This window comes from Budorcas taxicolor, chromosome 17 (assembly GCF_023091745.1).
Source record: "Budorcas taxicolor isolate Tak-1 chromosome 17, Takin1.1, whole genome shotgun sequence".
Classification (NCBI taxonomy): Eukaryota; Metazoa; Chordata; class Mammalia; order Artiodactyla; family Bovidae; genus Budorcas; species Budorcas taxicolor.
Window position 1 is genome coordinate 53,104,631 of NC_068926.1, and position 23,291 is coordinate 53,127,921.

At 42.4% G+C, this 23,291-nt stretch overlaps 1 protein-coding gene across 2 annotated transcripts in view; it reads left to right on the top strand.

The window, feature by feature from the left end:
- Nucleotides 1-23,291, top strand: part of CLIP1 (CAP-Gly domain containing linker protein 1) — a 118,087-nt gene that overhangs the window by 29,115 nt on the left and 65,681 nt on the right. For both annotated transcript variants that reach the window (XM_052654310.1, XM_052654311.1), the window contains exons 2-5: nucleotides 5,907-6,101; nucleotides 9,324-9,895; nucleotides 20,530-20,654; nucleotides 21,881-22,103. In XM_052654310.1, the coding sequence (XP_052510270.1) occupies nucleotides 6,017-6,101; nucleotides 9,324-9,895; nucleotides 20,530-20,654; nucleotides 21,881-22,103 (1,005 nt within the window). In that variant the 5' untranslated portion in view covers nucleotides 5,907-6,016. The remainder of the gene's footprint in view (nucleotides 1-5,906; nucleotides 6,102-9,323; nucleotides 9,896-20,529; nucleotides 20,655-21,880; nucleotides 22,104-23,291) is intronic.

Genomic DNA, 23,291 nt, shown 5'->3' on the forward strand with positions numbered 1-23,291 from the left:
TAGGGATATAAAGATGACTAAAATACAGTTTCATCCCCCCCAGGGCGTGTTTAATCTGGTAGAATCTCTAGGGTGCTTCATAGGTGGCTCAGTGGTAAAGAATCCGCCTGCCAATGAAGGAAACGCTGGGGATACAAGTTCGTTGCCTGGTTGGAAAGATCCCTTGGAGTAGGAAATGGCAACCTGCTCCAGTATTCTTGCCTAGAAAATTCCATGGACAGAGTCTGGCAGGCTGTAGTCCATGGGGTCTCAGAGTCTAATGACTGAACGACTGAACACATACTCATACACACACAGAATTTACGGCCATATAGACCCAGCTCGGCGTGCCAGGTGATAGGAAAGAGATACAGACTTAGTTCTATGGGAAACTGAAGGATGAACACATTTTCATTGGTGAAAGGTTTTGTGGGGCAGCTGCATCCCTAACTGGCCCTTGAGTAGGGTTTCGGCAGATGAAAATAAGTAGGGTTGGAAATGGAGAAAGAAGTGGCAGCCCTCTCCAGTGTTCTTGCCTGGGAAATCCCATGGACAGAGGAGCTTAGTGGACTACAGTCCAAGGGGTTGTTGCAAAGAGTTGGACACCACCTGGCAACTGAACCACCAAACGACCAGGCTTGGAAAGGGCTTTCAAGACTGAGTGAAAAAGCTGAAACAAAAGCATAGAGTGACACCAAGACTTCTGTTGGGGTAGTTGCCAAATCGGTCACGTGGGTGATTCATGTGTGTGTAACTGAGAAAATGAACCTCTGATCTTATCAGTTGTTCAGCAGTGTTTCTCAAACGTTAGCCTCAGAACTGTCTGAAGGGCTTGGAATGCAGATAGCCGGCTCCACCCCTAGATTTCTCTGTAGGTTTGTGGAAGATCCCAAATAATTTGCATTTCTAGCAAGTTCCCAGGAGATTCTGCTGCTGCTGCACATTTTGAAAAGTGCTGATAGCTCCATTCCGTCTGATATCTGCCTTAGAGAAATGTCCGTCTTCTGTATGCAGATACCCCAGTGTCAATGCATCATTGTGTTCACGTTGCTTTCCGAACCTACATCTGGTCTTGTATAGATTGTAGGTTCAGGCTTCTTCCGTCACTCAGCCCCTAGCACAGTGCTGTAACAATGCAGGTAATACAGTAGTAAACCCTGTACTTGCTAACTTGACTTCCAGATCTAAAAATGATCTGAAGGAGAAGCACATGCTTCTGGAAGCCCTTAGGAACTGGGAAGCCCTCTGTGGCTCAAAATGTAAAGCAAAAATGCTTACAGTAGCAGTTCTCAAATGTTTTTCCTCAGGACCCCTGTACATCCTTAAAAATAATTGAGGTCTCCAAAGAGTTTTCATTTATATTGGTTTTATCCTTTGATATTTACCATATTAGAAATTAAAACTGAAAATATTTTAAAATATTTATTAATTCATTAGAAATAATAATAATATGCCCACTAACATGTTATATGTCTTTAATGAAGAATAACTATTTTCTAAAGTTAAAAAAAGAATGAATGACAAGATGACATTGTTTCATGTTCTTGCCAATCTCTAAATGACTGGCTTTAACAGAAGACAAGCTTAGTAAAAGACACCTCCTGCATTTGAACTGTAGTGATACGTTGTTTTGGTTGAAGTCCATGAAGAAAATTGGCCTTACCCAGATTTATAGGAAAGGCAGAGCATTTTCAGATACGTATGGATTTTTTTCTTTTAATACTTCTCCAAAAACTTGATAGGTTGTAGTTTCTTAAAGGTGAAATCTCAAACTGTATGAATGAACTTCTATCATTACATAAAAATCCACTGGTCTAATTTGTGCTTTGAATGAATGTGATTTTGTAACATTATACATTGCTGGTTGGAAAAAAATTGACTCACTGAATTATGAGATCTTTCAAATATTGTCACACTTCATTTATACAATATAATTTATTTGTTAGTATTGTCGCTCTCATGAGAAAAACCTGTGGTATTGAGACACTCTCAGGTTCACAGAGGATGTGTGAATAACTTGAATTTTATTTGTCAACAAATAGTTGTTTTCCTTGAAGTGACAGGCTCACATGATTCATTTTTAAGGAAATAGCTGCGGGATACCAAGTCTGAGAAACCATAGTTCCTGGTTGGGGAACTAGATCTCACGTGCTGCAACAAAGATCCCTCGAGCTGCAACTAAGACCCAGCGCAGCCAAAATAAATAAATTAAAAAAAAAAGAAAATAATTGGGCTTCCTGGGTGCCTCAGCAATAAGGGATCCTCCTGCCAATGCAGGCAATACAGGAGACAAGGGTTTCATCGCTGGTTCGGGAAGATCCCCTGGAGTAGAAAATGGCAACCTGCTCCAGTACTCATGCCTGGAAAATCCCATGTACAGAGGAGCCTCGTGGGCCTGCCGTCCATGGGGTCTCAAAAGAGTGGAACACGACTGAGCACACATACACACACGTCATAGTATCATAAGGCTCAGCTGCGATAATATGGATAACATTTATTTCTAAATGATAATATTCTGGTGTTGTGGTCTTCACCTGTTGGGAGGGTGGAGGGGGTCCTTAGATCCAAATATAAGCATCATAATTTCAAATAGTCTCAATGTATTAGTGAGGCAAGTACATCTCTTTTCTTTTTGCATGTGTTTTGGAATTGATTCATTTCAGTATGACATTGACTGACCTTGAAACACTGTGCAGAGCAATTGTTTCTGGGTCATTACATTTTGTGGGTACCATGACCAAGAACTTTGATCTTTTCTTTCTCAGTGAATTGATTTTTTTTTTCCCCCAAAAGCAAGCCTGACATGGCATTCATTAATAATGCATGAGAAAGAAACTTAAATTGGAAGATTTAAAAGCCAACATTGGTGATGTTCCTCCTAATTCTCTTATTGAGACATAGATTTTTCTCCTTCCTTAAATCTTGGTCACAGTTCCCCTGCTTTGGGATTCAAGTGGCTCACATGGACTGAGCCAGAGGCACAAAGATCAGACAACAGAGGACTTAAAGACCCCGAGTTTATGACCATTCTTAGGTTCCTGATAACAACACGCCTCTGTTTCTTGGGCCAAGGGTTTTAGGGGGCTTTTAGCATTTTGTGAGCTTAGAGTGTTGAGCTGCAAGGTTTGCAACTGGCTGAGGCTGACCTAGTCACTTACTGTGGCGGTTTTCAGAATTTCTCTTTAGGGAGGAGCGCTTGATGTGAGCTCAAGAATTCACTGTTGCGCCTGAGTGAAATATTTTAAGGAGTACTTTATCCTCTCTTCTTAACACTATAATAGCTTTTCCAGGACCTTTGTGCCTCCTCCATCTGTTCTGTCCTTCCCTACCTGATCGTCATCACTTCATGATGTTGGACCAGGGTGAAGCGTTGGCAAGACACAGACCCCTTGGTACTCTCTGCACTTAGCTTATCCTCATCCTCCTCAAACATTTTTGCACGTGCAAACAACCTTTTTGGCACCAGGGACCAGTTTCATGGAAGAATTTTTCCAGGGACCAGGTTGGGGTGGGAGATCGTTTCAGGATGATTCGAGTGCATTACATTTTTTGTGCACTTTATTATTATGACATTGTGATATATAATTAAATAATTAGACAGCTCACCACAATGCAGAATCAGTGGGAGCCCTGAGCTTGTTTTCCTAGGCTCAGGTGGTAATATGAGCAATGGGGAGCAGCTGTTAATACAGATGAAGCTTCACTTGCTCAGCCACTGCTTACCTCCTGTGCAGCCTGGTTCCTCAGAGGAATCAGTCTGTGTCCTGGTGGGTTGGGGACCCCTGGTCTAGAGGAGTCTCAGCCAAACCCTTCCATCTGTCTAAGGCAGTAGCAGGAGCAGGTACCTCTGCTTGCATCTGACAGACTGTGGGTGGTGAGGATCTAGCAGTAAAGCACATGGTTTCAAATCTGAGTCAGAACCACCCGACCTGGTGCAGAGACTCCCAGCCCACTGCCACAGTCCTGGCAGCGATGGTGATGGTGGTGATAGTAAGGAACCCAGGAATTTTGTATTAATAGTCAGAATAGGCAACCACTGTCTTCAGATTCACAGCAGTTCTGTATCTGTTAATCACAGTCTTCTCCCAAACCACACAGTTTACCTTTGACTTAAAAAAAAGCCACTTTTGTGACATTTTGAACCCTCTTGAGAACCATGGGAAATCTGCAGAGTGAGCCTGATGAAGCTGCTGTCTTGGTTTGATTTCCATTCAGTCTGATTAGCTTTGAATAGAAAAACGTACATGGCTGTATTAGTTTCCTGGGTCTGCCATAGCAAGCGACTGCCAACCTGGTGGCTTAAATCTGTTCCATCACAGCTCTGGAGGCCAAATGTCTGAAACCATGGTGTCGCCAGGGTAGGTTCCTTCTGCAGCTCTGAGGGAGAATCCATCTCAGGGAATCCATCTCAGGCTTTTCTCTTAGCTTTTGGTGGCTGCTGGCCACCCTTGGCTTGTAGACACACGGCTGTAATCCCTGCCTCCGTCTTCACCTGCCTGTCTCCTCTGTGCTCTTCTCTTCTCATTAGGACACTGATCCTCAGGTTAGGGCATGCAGGTCGTCCTGGAGGTGCTCACCTCAAGGTCTGTTCACAGATTCCTGATGGATATCTCTTTTGATCAACAGATTTTCCTTGTCTTTTTTTTTTTTTGCCTCATGGCTTGTGGGATCTTAGTTCCCCAACCAGGGATCAAACCCAGGCCCTCGGCAGTGAGAACATGGCATCCCACCATTAATACAGGCTAATATAGTTAATATTAGCCTATAGTTAATATAGGCTTGTCCCACTGGATCACCAGGGAATTCCCAGATGGATATGTCTTTTGGGGAGGCTGCCATTCAACCCACCACAGGGACCAAGGGGCCACAGCAGCACCTCTGTCAGCCCTGGCCCTGTTGTTTACTGATGCTCTGCATTGCTTGTAAAAGAGAGATTGAGGTCTGTGCCTCATCACCCAAACTCGACTAGCAGGAAAAAAAATAAAAAAGCACAGAATGCAAACATTTGAGAGAGTGTCAGTAAATAGCATTTTTCTCTCTGAATTCTGTTTTCTTAGGTATTATGTCTAGAAATATTTTTCCCTATTCCAAAATCCAAAGGTCTTCGTTCTCTCTTAAAGAGCAAATTACAGTTTTGCGTGACCCCAGAAGTTGTAGATTCATACTTGGTCTTGACTAAACAGATGATTGTGTTTCTGTAAACAGAATAAAGATAATTTTCCTTTAGTACTTTCTAGGTACGGCTTTCTTCTTACAGAGTTTGCCGTTGAACCCTCTCTCTCATTTAACATATATATGGTTTTATATTGAGTTATTATATATTTCTGTGGATTAATCTATATATATAGTTAATATAGGCTTGTGCTCATAAATCTTAAGCAACATAGAAATGAATGAAGTGAAAACTGAAAGCTAACTCTGTTCAGTCTGGTGGGCATTTTTCTGAACCTCTTTATGGGTTATGTGGTTTTGGGGCAGTATACTGAAATAATATTGTTAGATACTATAAAGAAAAGTGAGCATATTGCCAGCCTTAGCTTCCTGTCTTTTAGGATAGTAAGTTACTTGTAAACCTATTTCAATAGCATCTTCATTTTTCTAAAAGACTTTAAAAAAATATTTATTTTTGTTTGCTTAGGGATCTTTAGTTGTAGATTGTGAACTCCTAGTTTCAACATGTGGGATCTAGTTCCCTGACCAAGGACTGAACCCACGCCAACCCCTGCATTGAGAGCATGGAGTCACAGCCACTGGACCACCAGGAGGTTACAGCATCTTCAATCTTTTTGATATCTGGAGTTTTCTAGGTTCTTACGTTCATTGTGGAGACATAAGGGAGAGTTTAGGTTGTGAAAGCTGCTTTCCATAATTGTTTCTGTTTTCTTTTCTCTCGATTCTAAACTCTTTTTCTGTTTATCTCTTTGCAGATTTAACCCAGAGACTGACTTCACTATAGAATCACCCACAGTTGTATCCATGACTGGGGAAAGATAGTGGCAACAGGCAAAGGAGAAACAGCTCTGACACACAGAAGACAATGAGTATGCTAAAACCAAGCGGGCTTAAGGCCCCCACCAAGATTCTGAAGCCTGGAAGCACAGCCTTGAAGACACCTGCTGCTGGTAATGCTTTATGTTTCTCTTTAACAGCGAAGAAATTTTAATCCTGTATGAAGACTTCTATTTGAAAGTCTTGATTTGAAAAATCAAGATTTGAAAAATGTAAGAAGACAGTCTTATAGAACTTCATATTCTTGAAAATACTTGAGAAAGTTTCAACTAAAAGACATAGAATTTTATATCTAGAAGTCTTTTTTAAAAAATGGTTATTTGTTTAGTTGTACTGGGTCTTAGCTGTGGCATGTGGGATCTAGTTCCCTGACCAGGAACTGAACCCTGGCCCCCTGCACTGGGAGCAGGGGAGTCTTAACCACTGGACCACCAGGGAAGTCCCAGATTTTCTATCTAGAAGTCTTACTCAATGAAGAGTCTATCTTAATTTCATTTCTTCAGTGTAAGGCAGCGGTCTTACACTTTTTGGCACCAGGGACTGATTTCATGGAAGACAGTTTTTCCACACACTTGCGGAGGGGTTGGGTTTGGGGATGATTCAAGTGCATTACGTTTATTGTGCACTTTATTCCTAATCTAATGCTGCCGCTGATCTGACAGGGGGCACTCATTTGTGGCCCAGAGGTTAGGGACCCCTGGTACACTGGTGCTAAAATAATTGTCAAGTCAACTTCAGTATTTGATCCTGACCGTGTTAAAGTGTTTCTTCAGTTTTCCTCCCGATGTATCTTCCTGAACCCATCAGGACCTTTCTCCTTGGGGTTTAGGGATATGTAGAGAAAGCGAAGACTAGTCAGACTTAAAAGATATGATGACAGTCGTTGACCCGAAGTTGGCCATTGTCATCAGGGAGCAGGTACTACGATGGCTCAAGTCTGGCTCACGAGGGAAGCCTGTGCCAGTTTATAGGTGAACCCGTGCCTTTGATTATCTTTAGCAACCTGTTCCTCAGCTGTCCTTCTTGTCCTCTACTGTTTCCACTTACATCCCATAATGATGAGAAAGGCAGGAGGAGAGGACATCTGATGCTTGCTTTTGTCATCTTTTTATGTGATTTATGTACTATTAAATCTAAAATCTTAGGTTTTCAGCCATTCTAGACAGGTGCCCACCATAATCTATTAAGTCCAACATTGTTTCTTCAAGTTCTTTCATAAAGACATTCATTGGGCTTCCTTGAGGAAAGGAATCTTTGTGGTTTGGTTTTTTTTTTCCCCACTGCTATATTCCATCTACACACCTAGAAAATTTCCTGGCATGTAACGGGAGCTCAGTAAGTATTGACTGATTAGAGATGGTAAGTTCTTTACATTGTATGTATCAGGATAAAACCTGGTTCTTTTCAGAGAGGCCATAAAAAGAAAGCTTTACTAATAAGGCAAAGGATTGTGAAAAAATGGACTTATTTCAGGGCTATTTAGCCTTGTGGAAATCAGTTCTAATTTTGGCATCCCCTTCTTCTCCCCAAAATCTTTCCTCTTTTAAGACCCCTTCAAATGCCAAACCTTCTATGAAGCCATCCACTGTTATACTTAACCCCTGTTAGAATTGTCTTTTTCACTTTTAATACTTTTTGTGCAGACCTTTTAGCATATAGAGTCCTTGAGTCCACAGATCATATGTAATTCAACTTGGTTTCCCCAGCCTTCCTTGGCACACGTGAGATTAAAGTAGCTTATTAAGGCTAAAACTTATATGCTTGAGAGGAAGTCATTGCCAAGGAATTCAAGACACTTTTATGAAGATGGTTTTTCAGAAATTCATGCTTGCTGCACTCTGAAGAATGATTGTTGATGTACAAAGTGAAAGTCAAAGTGAAGTCCCTCAGTCGTGTCCGACGCTTTGCGACCCCATGGACGTAGCATACCAGGCTTCATGGACACGTTGATGTACAAAGCTAGCACTAACTCTTAAAAAAATAAATAAATAAACTAGCCCCTGTCTTTGGCAGATTATTATCTGTTCTATCTGAGAGCACCCACTGTCTTCTAAAAAAACAGCAATAAAAACTCTCCACAAACAGAAACTCCAGTCTCCCTTTCTGTGTAGGGTAAAGAGATGCTCAGATGCTCAGCACCCACTCTCAGCCAGCCAGGCCACTCTGCTTCCCAGGCTTTGTGTGGTTCACTCCTGCTGATCAGACTTCAGACTAGATGTCACCTCCTCCAGGAGGCCTTCCCTGACTATTCTACCCAAAGGCATTATCTCCTCCACAGCACTTAGACCACCTGAAATGGCTTGGTGTGTCTCTTAACTGTCTGCTTCTCTACCTCTAGACTCTGAGCTCCACGAAGGCACAGACTATACTGTCTTGCTTTGTCTCCCAGTGAAGAACAGTGCCTGGGACTGGTTCTGGAGTGGTTGGAACTCAAAAAAGATGTATAACATGGATGAATACATTATTTCATTTAATTCTCATTTTGGGGGAAAAAACCCATCAAGATAGGTATCACTACTTTCCCTCTTTACAGATTGAAAAAAACTCGGGTCATGTAACATCCTAAGATCAGGATATGCCCGGTAAATGGCAGACATGAAGAATTCAGGCTCTGTTTGCCAGTTCACACTAAATATTTAATCAATGGTTGCTGGGTGGATGCATGAATGTATTTCTAGTGGAAATACCACATTTCTGGCAAAATCTTAACTCTGTCTTTACCATTGGGTAGAGTTTGCAAAGTCATCTTGCTTTTACAGGGAGTCTCGCTCTCTTTTCTTCCTTGCTGGGACTTCCACCTCTGCTAGCAAAAGAACAGTCTTGAAACAGTGATGGTGGGGACTTCAGCACTAAATCTCCTCCTGTGTCAAGTTAATTGAGAATCTCTGTTGTAACTATTGGCCTAGTCCTGTCATTTTTAGGTGACCTCTCAAATGGGGGAATAGAGTCCATTTCAGTGGGTCTGAGTTCAGGACCCATGTTGTGCAGGATATGGGGAAACAATGGAATCAGACCTATGTTATAAATTCTCGGAAAAGGACTGCATTTTTCCCCCTTGTTTTTGACTTCTTCCAATCTAAATTTCAAATAAAGATTAAGTCTTATCAGCTCACTGAGTTTGGATAGCGCTGAAAACAGTAGTGATGGATCAAGTATTAATACTTTTTACCTCCTTGCTAAAAAAAAAAGAAGAAATATAAACAGAGTATCTCTTGAAGTATTGTGGCTACTTCTGTTGCTTTTGACTCTTCTTCTCTAGTTTATTTTCCTTAACTTAGGAGTTGTCTGCTTAAATATGAAACTGAATCTTTTCTGATCCTTTCTTCTGTTTGCAGTTGCCGCTCCAATAGAAAAAACAATATCCAGTGAAAAAGCATCAAGCACTCTGTCCTCTGAGACACAAGAGGAGTTTGTGGATGACTTTCGAGTTGGGGAGCGAGTTTGGGTGAATGGGAATAAGCCTGGATTTATCCAGTTCCTGGGAGAAACCCAGTTTGCACCAGGCCAGTGGGCCGGAATCGTTTTGGATGAGCCCATAGGCAAGAACGATGGCTCAGTAGCAGGAGTTCGGTACTTCCAGTGTGAGCCTCTAAAGGGGATATTTACCCGACCTTCAAAGTTGACGAGGAAGGTGCAGGCAGAGGATGAAGCTGATGGCCCGCAGACAACTCACGCTTCCAGGGCGACTTCGCCTCTGTCCACTTCGGCAGTCAGCATGGCGTCCTCGTCCCCAGCCACCCCCTCAAATATTCCCCACAAATCGTCCCAACCAACTGCAAAGGAACCTTCAGCTACGTCTCAGATCAGCAACCTTACGAAAACCGCCAGCGAATCTATCTCCAACCTTTCAGAGGCCGGCTCGATCAAGAAAGGAGAGAGAGAACTCAAAATTGGAGACCGAGTATTGGTGAGTGCAGACACCTTCTGGGGCCGTCGTGTTGACTTGAGAGAGAATCACTGGCGAGGGGGTGAAATACACACGTGTGGGCTCAGAATCTGTTCTGTTCACTCATTTCTAGAGAAATTAATCAGGTTTTCTGGTTCTGTTTGTGTGAATATGCAACGGATTAGAAACTGGCAATGTAGTTTGTATATAGTGTAACCATAGGTTTGCAGTGATCAACCTAGTTTTGTCTTCCAGTTTAGCTAAAAGAATATTGAATTTTTAGCTTGTAAATATTAAGATAGCTTTATCTGACAAAACAAGCTGAGAGGTGGACTGAGATGTTTTTTAACAAAGGGTTTTTTTTTTTCCTCTCTAGTTTTTAATTTTTGCTTTTGGAATAGTATGTGGATAAAAATGAGATCCTGTCTTCTTGAGTGTCTTCGAAAACTCAGACATCACAGGATGTTATTTCAGAACTTCTGTGCCTTTTAAACTATCAGATTTAGGTCTAGGAAAAGGAAGGAAATGTACACTAGGTTCTGCTGTGCTAAAAAGGCAGGAAACACAATGTATAAGGTCTATATGCTGTACATTCGTGAATCCCCGAATTTGACACAATGATTGGTTTATTCTTTTTTTGTTTGTTTTACATTAAAGGCAGTATAGCAGTGCTAAAAACATAAGTTGAGTCTAACTCTGCCGTTATGGCCTGAGCAAGTTATTTAACTTCTTAGTTTTCTTGTCTGTGAAAACAAGGTTGAATAATAGTGCTAACCTCTAGCATTGTTGGTGGTGGTGTTCAGTTGCTAAATCATGTCTGACTCTTTGTGACCCCATGGACTGCAGCACGCCAGGCCTCCCAGTCCCGGATTATCTCCCAGCGTTTGCCCAAGTTCACGTCCATTGAGTCAGAGATGCTGTCCAAACATTTCATCATTAGGTGACGCATATATAATTCTTAGCAGTCAACACTCAATAAATGGTAGCTCTTTTTCTCACTGAAAATTTGAAGGTTTATTCTTTTACTTTTTCAACACTTTTGTTAAGTTCAAGGTATAACGTTTGTCTGAAGCCTTTGACCCTGTGCTCTTTCAATATCCTTTATATCTGTTCAACTGCTTTAAAAAAAAAAGGAAAAGAAACATGGCTGTTAGTCTTTGGAGTATCCCGTGCATTTCATTTAATGTTTTAGCAGTGGATCCTTTATTTTTTTTTAATTAAAAAATTTTATTTTTGGCTGGGCTGCACAACCTGTGGGATCTTAGTTCCCTGACCAGGGATCGAACCTGGAGCCTCAGCAGGTGAGGAGTTCTAACCACTGGACCACCAGGGAACTCTGTATCAGCAGTGAATGGAGTAGCACCACAGAAATGATGAGAAAATAGGCTTTAAGAAGTATAGTCACTTGCCCAAGTTTGTACAACCTTAAGAGTGATGTTTCTGCAATTCAAGTTTAGGTGTTTTTACTCTAGAACCTGTTATGTAGAGTTGATGACTGATAGCGTAATTTTGAAATAGGCAGTTTTTGTGATTATATTGTCCTACAGACAAAGACATACAGTGCGTTGAAGGCGGGTTTTAGATTTAGAATTCAGGACTTCTGCTTCCCAGTCCGGTAGCATCCACGAGTAGCATCCTGTGAATCCACGGGTCCCCTCATACTTGTGGCAGCCCTTTATACCTGTACCTTCAAGGAGTTCCTTCTGGATCTGTTAGTTTCAACGTTAGTGGTTCCTTCTTCCAGTTATAAAAGTCATGAGTTTTAGCAGTTGATGTTTCAGAATTTAGAGCATCATTTCAGCACATCAGTGCTTACCAAGGCTCAATCTGTAACTTGTTTGTTTGGCATGTACTCACTTCTTGGGAGCCTCCCTGATGGCTCAGATGGCAAAGAATCTGCCTGCAATGCAGGAGGCCCAGATTCGATCCCTGGATCTGTAAGATCCCCTGGAGGAGGGCATGGCAACCCACTCCAGTATTCTTGCCTGGAGAATCCCATGGACAGAGGAGCCTGGTAGGCTACAATCCATGGGGTCACAATCAGACACAACTGAGCGACTAATATAATCACAGTTCACTTCTGTACCAACTTTGAATTTGTCCCAGCTGCAGTTTTGTTGCACTGGAGGTTTTCTGATGCTTGTGTGTTTAGTTGATCCGTGTGTCCAACTCTCTGTGACCCCATGAACTGTAGCTCACCAGGCTCCTCTGTCCATGAAACTTTTCCAGGCAAGAATGTTGGAGTGGGCTGCGGTTTCCTTCTCCTGGGGATCTTCCCGACTCAGGGATCAAACGCAGGTCTGCTGCATTGCAGGCAAATTCTTTACCATCTGAGCCACCAGGGAAGCCCTGGGGTTCTCCCTCTGCTGGTAGCAAAAGAGAGTTTGGCTCCGAGTTTCCCAAATTCCCCTGCGCAAGAGTGGAGCACCATGATCTGTATGTTTTTAATTTTAGTTATGTGCTGAGCCCATGGGCAAATGAGAGTTGGGACAGTTGGTCAAGGAGTCCATCTCAAAAATGGTCATGAGTAAGATGAGTCTGCTCCCAGGACTAGAGTCTTTGCTAAACATTTTTGATCTTAGTGTTCTATAAGAGTGTGACTCTTGCAATTAAATATTCTGCACTTTTATCAGTCTCAGGTTCTTCTTTTTTTTTGTTCCTATTAAATGTTTAAACAGTTACAAATAGATTTTATTTTTGTTTAAAAAAGCATTTATTCATTTAGCTGCACCAGTGTACCAAGTCTTAATTGTGGCATGTGGCATCTAGTTCCCTGGCCAGGGATCAAACCTGGGCCCCCTGGATTGGGAATGTGGAGTCCTAGTTACTGGACCATCAGGGAAATCCGTCTTTTGTTTTAAAAAGTAAATAAATAAATGCTGTGGGACACCCAGATGGTGTTTCAGTTTTCTGCGTTGTCAGCCCCTTGGGGAGTCCCTCCCATTCTCTGCTGCTCTAACATGTATCCATCACCTCCATCTTAATTTTAAGCTAATCCTCCCTTTTATTTAACTTGTATCTGTTTTGTTCCTTAAGCAGCTGTATGAAGGTGCAATTTATGCATCCAAACATTCAATGATTTTTAATAAATGTACACAGTTATGCAGTCACTATAATCCAGTTTTAGAATATTTGCATCCCCTGGAAAGTTCCTCCTGCCAGTCTGCAAGTCATTCTCCACCGGCACCTCCAGCCCCAGGCAATCAATGATCCATTTTCTGTCTCTGCACATTTGCCTTTCACGGATATTTCCTATTTTTGGTGTTCAGTCAGTTGTGTCTGACTCTTTGCGACCCCCACGGACTGCAGCATGCCAGGCTGTCCTTCACCATCTCCTGGAGCTTGTGCAAACTCAGTGTCCATTGAGTCAGTGATACCATCCAACCATCTCCTCCCCTGTCATCTTCTTTTCCTTCTGCCTTCTATCTTTCCCAGCATTAGGGTCTTTTCTAATGAGTCAGCTCTTGGCATCAGGTGACCAAAGTATTGGAGCTTCAGCATCAGTCCTTCTAATGAATATTCAGGATTGATTTCTTTTAGGATCAACTGGTTTGATCTTCTTGCAGTCCAAGGGACTCTCAAGGGTCTTCTTCAACACCACAGTTCAGAAGCATCAATTTTTTGGCTCTATACAGTCCATGGAATTCTCCAGGCCAAAAATACTGAAGTGGGTAGCTGTTCCCTTCTCCATGGGATCTTCCCAACCCAGGGATCGAACCCAGGTCTCCCACATTGCAGGCAGATTGTTTACCAGCTAAGCCACCAGGGAAGCCCAAGAATACTGGAGTGGGTAACCTATCCCTTCTCCAGTGGATCTTCCCATATCCAAACAGGGTCTCTGGGATTGTAGGTGGATTCTTTACCAGCTGAGCTACCAGAGAAGCCTATATTTCCTATAGACGCCCCCAAATCTTACGTAGTTTTGTAATGTCTGGTTTCTTTCACTCAGCAGAGTGTTTGCGGTTCATCATGTAGTTCATTGCTTTTCATGACTGATGATACTCCATTTTATCAGTTTATACCACATCTTATTTATCTCCTCACCTAGTTATTTAGTTTTAATTAATTAAAAGATTTTATTGGAGTATCATTGCTTTCCAGTGTAATGTTAGCTCCTGCTGTATAACGGCGTGACTCAGCCATGTGTATACATATATCCTCTCCCTCTTGAGCCTCCTTCCCATGCGCTGTCCCTCCCCTCTAGGTCATCACAGCGCCAGGCTGAGCCCCCCGTGCTATACAGCAGCTTCCCACTAGCAGTCTCTTTTACGACGCGTGTTAGTGTGTACGTGTCAGTCCTAATCTCCCAGTTCACCCTTGCCTCCCCTTAGCCCTCTGTGTCTACAAGTCTGTTTTCTCTGTTTGTGTATCTATTTCTGCCCCGCAAATAGATTTGTCTATACCCTTAAATGAATTCTTGCTTATGGTTTAAAATGTCACATTTTTGGTGCTTATAATCTTATATTGAAAAGCAGTTCTGATGCTCACTCTCTGTGGTAACAAGTTAATCTTCTCCCCCTGCACTTTTTTTTTTTTTCTTGTTTCTTGATATTTTGGGGGCCCTGAATCCTGAAGGAGTTAATATGTTTTTCAGAAGGAAAGATTAGTTTCAAGAGATAGAAGTGCAAGTCAAGCATAGCTTCTAAGTGGTGTCTCCCTCATTATGTCACCTTTTGTTTACCTGTTTGTTCTAGGGAGAATTAAAGTATAAGAGAATGTCCGTCATCTGCTCTTTTAGTTTTTTAAGAGAACTTACTTACCGTTGTTATTTTGTAGATAGGGAGACTCAAAATGATGAAAAGGGAATAGTGAAAGAATGGGTCTGTTTATTTGGCCTAGAGCAAATAAGATGGCTAAACAGCTGTGTTTAACACCCTGCAGTTCATCCAGTGAATATACTAAGTGTCTGCTGTGTGGTTGCCAGGCAGTGTTCTAGGTGCTGTAGACTTGGCAGAGACCAAAACCAGCCCCGTTTTCCCTAATGGATGTCCCACTGCATTAAAATAAACATCTCCGTTCCTTCCAGGGACCCGCAGAGTCTGGTGCTGTGGACCCTGCCCACAATTCCAAGCCCAGCTCTCTCTGCTCAGCTCCGTTTTCACTCCACTCCAGCTACACTGGCCTCCTTGCTGCACTTCAGCGCCCAGATTCATTCTCACCTTAGGATTTGCCCTTTCTTCTGCTTGGAATGTTCTGCCCCATTCACGCTTTGCATGAGCGGTGTCTCAAAGTCCTTGAGCCTTGACTCAGATGTCACCTCCTTAAGGAGCCTTTCCCTGTCACCCCAGCTAAAGACCCTTTACAGCACTATCACCTCACCTGGCTTTGTGCTTTTCACAGCCCACTATGTACTGAAAATGACCTCATTTATTTATTTGTTCATTGGCCAATTCCCCAGACCAGAATCTAGGCTTTGTGAAAGTCTGGAAACTCTGTCTCATTCACTGCTTTCTGCTCAGCACTTAGAATAATGCCTGGCACGCAGTAGGTACTCATAAAACATTGTCAAAAGAATCAGAGGGCTGGGACTTGCCTGGCGGCCCAGTGGTTAGGACTCCATACTCCCACTGCAGGGGGCGTGGGTTTGATCCCTGGTCAGGGAACTAAGATCGCACATGTGGCCAAAAAATAGAAAAGAAAAAAAGAGTGTTTTAAATACTGTTGTCATGTGACACCCTTAAAGGGCAGGAGTAACACTGTAAGGTATGATGGGAGATGCAGTTAGGACCTGAGGATGAAAACCGGGCCAGGGGGACCTTACCTTTCTTATAGGAGTTTGTCACAGTAGAGCTGCCCAAAGCTGGATTGTTCTCTAGTTGAGGTGACGTAAGCTACTGACAGGTCATCTCACAGGTGATTAAGTGTTAAGTCAGGGCTAAATTTGTATTGGTAAATACCAGTTAGCCATGTTTACGTTTTTAAATTAAGCTGCTTAACTTAACTACATGGCAGCTAAGCAGCCACCTCACAGAATTCTGTTGCTCAGAGAGCCCTGTGGAACAGTCCTTCGTTGCCACTCATTGGACCTTTTATAGCTTTATAAACTGAGGCACAGTGAGGTTAAATGGCTTGTTTGGGACTTGATGGTGAATAGATGGCAGGGTTGGGAGAGGATTAAAGGTTTCCCATTTCCTGTTATTGGACCCATTCATTAGCCCTGCAGAATTTATCAGAGTTCTCATTTTTCCTAAGAGTTTACAAGGAGATTGTCTCTGGTCCCACAGCATTTTTTAGAAACTTCAAGTGCCTATCACTTTTTGCTGGAATTGTTTGCGTTTCTCTCTGTCAGGGTCAACACTTCTTTTGGTTTATTTTGTATCCAAGGGCCCAGGCATGCAAGATATATGTTGAATGAATGAATGAGAATTTAAAAATCTGACATTTGCTAAAGCATGAGCACAGGTAGGTTTTCCTTTAGCCAAGTTTCTAGTTTGAGTTAAGAGTATAGTTTGAATTAATTAGAGGTCTTCAGTGATGACCTCTAATTTTGACTTAGGTTGACCACAGTGTTAGGAGTCATATATGTGTGTACATGCAATATATATGACTCCTGACACACACACATATATATATATTCCAAAAGTAAAGAGAATGAATGGTAGCTATTTGTGTTTGCCTATTTTTTCGTTTCAGTGTTCTAAAAAATTTTTTAAAAATAATCTTGTTATCTACCCCTGAAACATAGATTTGAAAATTGTGGCTTATACTTAATGGAAATGCACATACTGTAATACTCTTGAGTTCTCTTCAACACAGGAGAAATAAAACATAGCTTTATAAAATCATATTTAGATGCTTAGAAAAGAAATTGTAAAATGATTAAGTAGAAGAGTGAGTGATTTAGGACTTCATGTGACTTTCTGTCTCTGTTGAGGATATTTTGAATAATCACTGAGGATCTTTTATAGGGGAAAGGAAAGCATTTCATCTGTCATATGAGTCAAGAATTCCAGGTTAGGGGAGAGGGAAAAGGATACGAACACTGTCCATTCTAGGAGCCAGTAATCATCCGTTTGAAACAAACTTTGTGGCATTTAGCGTAGACATATAGTCTGTTACCTGCGTTTAGAGGAAACGTTGCTGATCTGTTGTTTGTGGTAATTTGCTATAAAGCTTCTGAACTGAGTGAAGCCGTGGTTTGTCTGGAGAGTTTGCTGGTTTGTTTAACAAGCCCACAGCCCGTCCGACGCCTCTCGGAAAAACAGTAGTCATGACAGTAACTTAGACTCACCCCCAAAGAATCCGGCAGATTATCTGGAGAGATTGCCTCATCTTTCACTAATGTGCTGTGTTCTGCTCATGTGATGTTGGTCAGTCTGCTGCGTAGGAAGCCGTGGAATAAGAGGACGGGTGAAACAGACTCCAGTTCTACGCAGGTTGCTACTCATACATTCCGTGGTTACCAAGAAGTGTGTTAAAAAGTCCGGCTTGCCAGATCTGGAACTAGTACTCTCTTTAGCATGGACACACTGGCTGCTGATACATGTCAGACTCCTACCCTATCTGTCAGACATTGCATGAAGCAATGTTATGTGGGTTATTTTATTTAATCCTCACAACAGCCCTAGAATTATTCCCATTTTACCTATGAGGAAACTTAAGATTTAGAAATTAAGTGATTTGGCTCATCTGTAGACAGAAAGTGAAGTCGCTCAGTCGTGTCCAACTCTTTGTGACCCCGTGGACTGTAGCCCACCAAGCTCCTCCGTCCATGGGATTCTCCAGGCAAGAATACTGGAGTGGGTTGCCATTTCCTTCTCCAGGGGACCTTCCTGACCCAGGGATTGAACCCAGGTCTCCTGCATTGGGGGCAGATGCTTTAACCTCTGAGCCACCAGGAAAGGCCTACGGAGCAGGCATGTGTATCTATCCCGCTCCGAGGCCATGCTTACTTAACCTGTGTTAGCATAGCTCTTCCTCCACTCGCTTCTGAGCCATCAGATTCAACCTCAAGCCACCGCATACCTTTTTCCTTTCATTGGTTTACGCGGGGAAGTGGCCTTTGCTGTGAAGTTGCCTTCGGAGAAGTCTGCCTTCGTCTCTTCAGCAGGCGTTCGCCGAGTGCTCTGCTCTGCTGCCGCCGTGGGTGGCAGCGCCGGACACAGCGGCTCCTGCGGGGAGTCTTCCCCGGCCTCCAGCTCTGTCTTCCTCGGGGCGCCTGTCGCGGCCCCAGGGCGTTTCTGGGCTGCCACCTGCGCGCTGTCACCCTTCACACTCCCTGCCTGCCTATCTTCAACCACACCTGCTTTGGGTCCTCAAATCAGACTCACAAAGAGATTCTTTTTCAGAGAAAAAATATACACAGTAGCTTTGAGGCTTTAATATTTTTCATCCTCAACAAAGGAAAAAAAAAAACGCGTGTCATCCCAAACTCTCAGGAAGCTGTGTTTGGAGAAAAACTGGAAACAAATAGCTTTGGTATTAAAAAGCAAATTAGGGAATTCTCTGGTGGTCCAGTGGTTAGGACACTGCGCTTTCACTGCCAAGGGTCTGGGTTTGATCCCCCTGATCGGCGAACTGAGATCCCACAAGTCATGGAGTACAGCCAAAGAAAATTAATTTTTTTTAAAAAAGCAAATTAGTATTGATCTTAAGACATTAGGAAGGGGAGAGTAATAAACCCCAAAGAAGCAAGAAAAAGGAAGTAGTGAGATAAAGAATGAATTAAATAAAATAGAGAACATTAAAAACAAAAAGGAAATACTGAAAAGCCGGTTCCTTGTGAAGGTTGATTAAATAAGTTATCTTCCCAAGGTAATCTACATTTAACACAGTCCCACTGGACTCTTTTTTAATTAAGCAAAATGACTTTTAAATTTATTGAATAAATAAACCTACATAACCTAAATGTCTCCCAGTAAGGGCTGATTTAATAAACTGGAGTGAATCCATGCAGCGGAACAACACGCGACTGTAAACACAAGCAGGACGTTCTCTGTGTCTTGATGTGGAATAAAGCAAGGTGCGGGACAGAGCATGTGGTACACTGGCCTTAGTGTAAAAATGAAAGGGAGGAGTAAAAGTGCGAAGTAACATTTGCTTTTAGATCATGAAGAAATGCTGGCATGAAGAAGTACTGTACATCAATAGCAGAGGTTACCTGTGGTGGGGAGAGGGGGCAGCTAGGGACAGAAGTCTAGGAAGAGAGGCTCTTCTCTAGATACATGCTTTCTAAAAAATTATTTTTGGCTGCGCCCCGAACATGTGGGACCGTAGTTCCCTGACCAGGGATTAAACCTGCGCCCGCTGCATTGGAAGGCAGTCTTAACCACTGAAGCTCCAGGGAAGTCCTGATGTATACTTAACATCTGAAAGCTTTTGAACTGTGAGAATGCATTGTCTATTCAAGAATTAATTTATTATAAAGAGTTACTTTTTTAGTCAATAAGAAAAAAGGGAACATCCCAAACAAAAATTGAGTGAAGTCTGTATTGTGATACATCTGTATTATGGATACTAAACAGCTACCATAATATAGCAGGGAAAGTGAAATGTCAAAATGTCAACAGAAACTGTCCCTGGGGGTTGAGAATACACAAATAACATGTATTTTTTGTTTGTGATGTTCTCAGTGGTCTGCAGTGACTTACCACCTTTATAATTGGGGAATTTTTTTTTTTTTTTTAATTGAGAAAAAGGTGTCCAGGTTCCATCCCTAGTTGGGGGAATTAGGATCCTGCAAGCCACGAGGCTCAGCCAAAAAATTTAAAAAGAAAAAAAGAAGCTTAATTAAAAGTAAGGAAGATCAGTATTCTGAAGAAGAGTAGTAAGGAAAACCAGCACTAGCAAATATGATACAGGTTGCGAAGTAGCAGTAATTAAAATGCTACGGCAGTAGCACAGATACTGAATTTCTGAAACTCTAAAAAGACTCAGATCTGTTGTCTTTCTGTGCACATGAGAGAGAATATGATAAAAATGAGTATCCGAAACAAAAATAATGGCAAAGGAAGGATTAGTAAATGGTAATGGGATAATTTTGGAAATAATGTTTGCATGTTATATCGCCAGCAGCTGGGACAAAGAGACATTTAAAAAGATTCAAAGCTTTGACCAGTTCATGTGAAATAAAATGTGAAGAACTGTCATTTTAATAGTTGTGAAGCAATGAAGAGCCTCACAGTAGAAAATATCAATATTTTAAATATTTTAAAGAATTAATATTTCATATGTGTGGATGTATGAATATTTGTCCTTAATATGTATATGTTATTGCTTTACATGGGTAATGATATAAAGGAAATTTGAGAAAATGAACACAGCCATTGTTACAGTGGATTATACACGAATTTTGTTTTTCTTTTAGTAACGTATGGGTTTTTTTTTTTTTTTTTAGCAGATGTTTATTTTGAAGCAGCAAACTCCCTCTGGGGTAACAGTAATTATTACTATTGGTATGAAGTAATAGTAATAATAGTAATTATTCCCTTTTTCTAAAGAATTCATTATTGGACTATACTAGGTATCAGATCACTCTAGCAACAGAACCCAGGTGACCTTTGCTGACCTTTGAAGAGAACTCTTTAAACAGTTGGAGAGGAGGTTAAGAGAAGAGCTGCCTACAGAAATGATGGAACACAGTATTGGCTCTAACTGCAAAGGATTAAGCTGTGGAATTTTGTTCACCTCTTCCTTTCACTATTCTCTGCTTCCAGGTTGGTGGCACGAAGGCTGGTGTAGTCCGGTTTCTTGGGGAGACAGACTTCGCCAAGGGGGAGTGGTGTGGCGTGGAGTTGGATGAGCCTCTCGGGAAGAACGACGGGGCTGTTGCTGGAACAAGGTGCGTCTGCTGTTGGAATTTCGTCTTCCTCCTGCACATAAAGATACTCAAGCCAGCCCCACCCAGTGTGTGTAATGAAATAGACATGAGCGTTTTGAAGAGCTGCACTTGTATTTCCTAAGACTTACCTACTGATTTTCCCTTCTGCTAGGATTAGTTGTTCTCTCTTAGATGGTCTGTCTTTTTTTTTCCCCTTGTTCTATTAAAAAAAATTTTTTTTGTGTGTGTGAGCTTTTTAAGAAAACTACTTACTTATTTTTTAAATTTTTGGCCTCACCCTGCAGCACATGGGACTGTGGCATGTGGGATCTTAGTTCCTCGACCAGGGATCAAATCCATACTCCCTCTATTGGAAGGTGGAGTCTTAACCGTTGGACCACCGGGGAAGTCCCCTGACTCTCGTTTAGTGATATGTGCATTGCATCTGAGTAGATTCTGAACAAACATTGGGTTTATGTATCTATTTATTTTTAAGATTTTATTTTTGTTTTAGAGCAGTTTTCAGTTCACAGAAGAACTGAGAGGAAGATGCAGATAGCCCTTCTCGACCTCCTGCCCCACCTCATGCACAGGCCTCCCCCCATTGTCAATATCCAGAGGGATGCATTTATTACAGCTGATGATTATAAGTATATAGATGCTATGCACCAAATACAGTAATAATGCCTTGAGATTTTCAAAAATTTCTTAGTGCTGTGATGATTATGAAGCTATAGTGTTCATATTCTTGATATTAAGATGTTAAAATGCGCTAGTCATAACATGTGACTCCAAGTGTCAGTCTGATAACTGACTAACCAGATGATACTTCTCCACCTTTACTTGAGTGAATCGGCCAGCTAGGTGCTTGTTCGATTTCTTTTTCCCTTTGTTTAGCAAGGTTTTATTAAGTGGGATCACTGGGTTGCTGAACTCTTCTGCTGTGTGTTTATCAGATAGTAGAAATGACTTCCTTTTTACATAGAATCTTAGCAACAGATGAGTGATTCCGTCTCTGCGTATCACACTGTTGTTTCCTCGTGTGTCTTTGAGGACATTACTGAAGTTATTTATCAGCCTGCATACCCAGTGAACGCTGCAGGCTGGGTGTACCGCCCCAGCCGGTTGGTAGAATTCACAGCAAGCCGGTCACAAGTTGAGAGTCAGGAGAACCTTTTGGTTATAAGTTTTTCTTTCTTGTCATTAAGCCGCTTTTTGTTCCTGTCCTTAATTGTTGTCCCCTCAAGGTATTTTCAGTGTCAACCCAAGTATGGCCTGTTTGCTCCGGTCCACAAAGTCACCAAGATCGGCTTCCCCTCCACCACGCCAGCCAAGGCCAAGGCCGCCGCGGTGAGGCGCGTGATGGCGACCACGCCCGCCAGCATGAAGCGCAGCCCGTCCGCCTCCTCTCTCAGCTCCATGAGCTCCGTGGCCTCCTCCGTGAGCAGCAAGCCCAGCCGGACAGGACTGGTGAGCCTCCCTTCCCGTCTGTGCGTCTCTGCATCCCAGGCACATCAGATGCCCCCCACTGCCATCAGCACGCCTGCTTCGCTTTAGGAAAGGTTACACCTCCTCTCACCCTTGTATGAAATGTTCGTTCACTGTAGCTTGTGAACGTCCTTATGCATTTCGCAGCAAAAGAGAACCCAAAAGAATTTTTAACAGCTCCTTTCAGACTCCTAAGACTGGGAGATACCACAGTGCTTGATGAATCGATAGTAACGACTCCCTAGTCTAACATATGGGATGGTTGATCATTCTGATATTATTTTTGCATCAGGAAGACAGGAAAATTGGAGGGATCCCTTTCCCCAACTACCTGGGTCTCTTTCTCTTTGTTGTCAGACTAGGAACTAAAAGTATCTTGAGAAAAGGCATGTTCTTAGAATTTTCATGTTGTGTTCATGCAGTCTCACCCACTGAAAGCAGTTCAGTGGGTGTGGAGTGTTCCTGCCTCAGGCCCGAGGATGCAGAGAACTTAGACAACTGGAAAAGATGCCTGAAAGGCCCTGTTTTGTGTTGTCTCCTCTCTCCATCTCCCCTTCCCACTCTCTCTCCCTTTCTCCCCCTTTCCTGCTTTGATCAGTAAGATAAAATCATCAGAATCAAAATAGGCAGCATCTTGTTCTGTTTGTTAATGTCATGCTTTCTTAGGGCCAAAGCAATGACTTTTTGGCTTTGCTTCCCCACCCCCACTCCTTGCCCTTTAGTTTATTCACTTGAAGTGAGGCAGATACTGTTCAAATTTGACATGATTGCGTGCGATTACACTCCAGACTGGATTCTGGGTCTCTGGTTCATGACAATGAACTGCAGACAGGAATTAGAATGTGAAGCGGCACAACTGGGGAGTAAGGCTGCTGGCCCCTGATCTCGCTTGGCCTTCCTTCTGTTGACACTGGGCAGGGACGGGACCTTCGGGGGCATCTTTCTTTATAGCAGGGGCTACCCTCCTCTGCAGCCATTGAACTTCTTCCCCTTACGTTCAGGTGATACAGGTACCTGCTTGGACTATGTTATTCTGCATATAAAAGCCTGCATCTTCAATGTGAAAATTACAAGTGAACTTGATAAGAAAAGCTTGACAAGAACTCTTAGAATGTCTGAGTGAAATGAAGGTGAAGAAAATCCTCTATTTGGATGAAGCCTTGTTCAGAG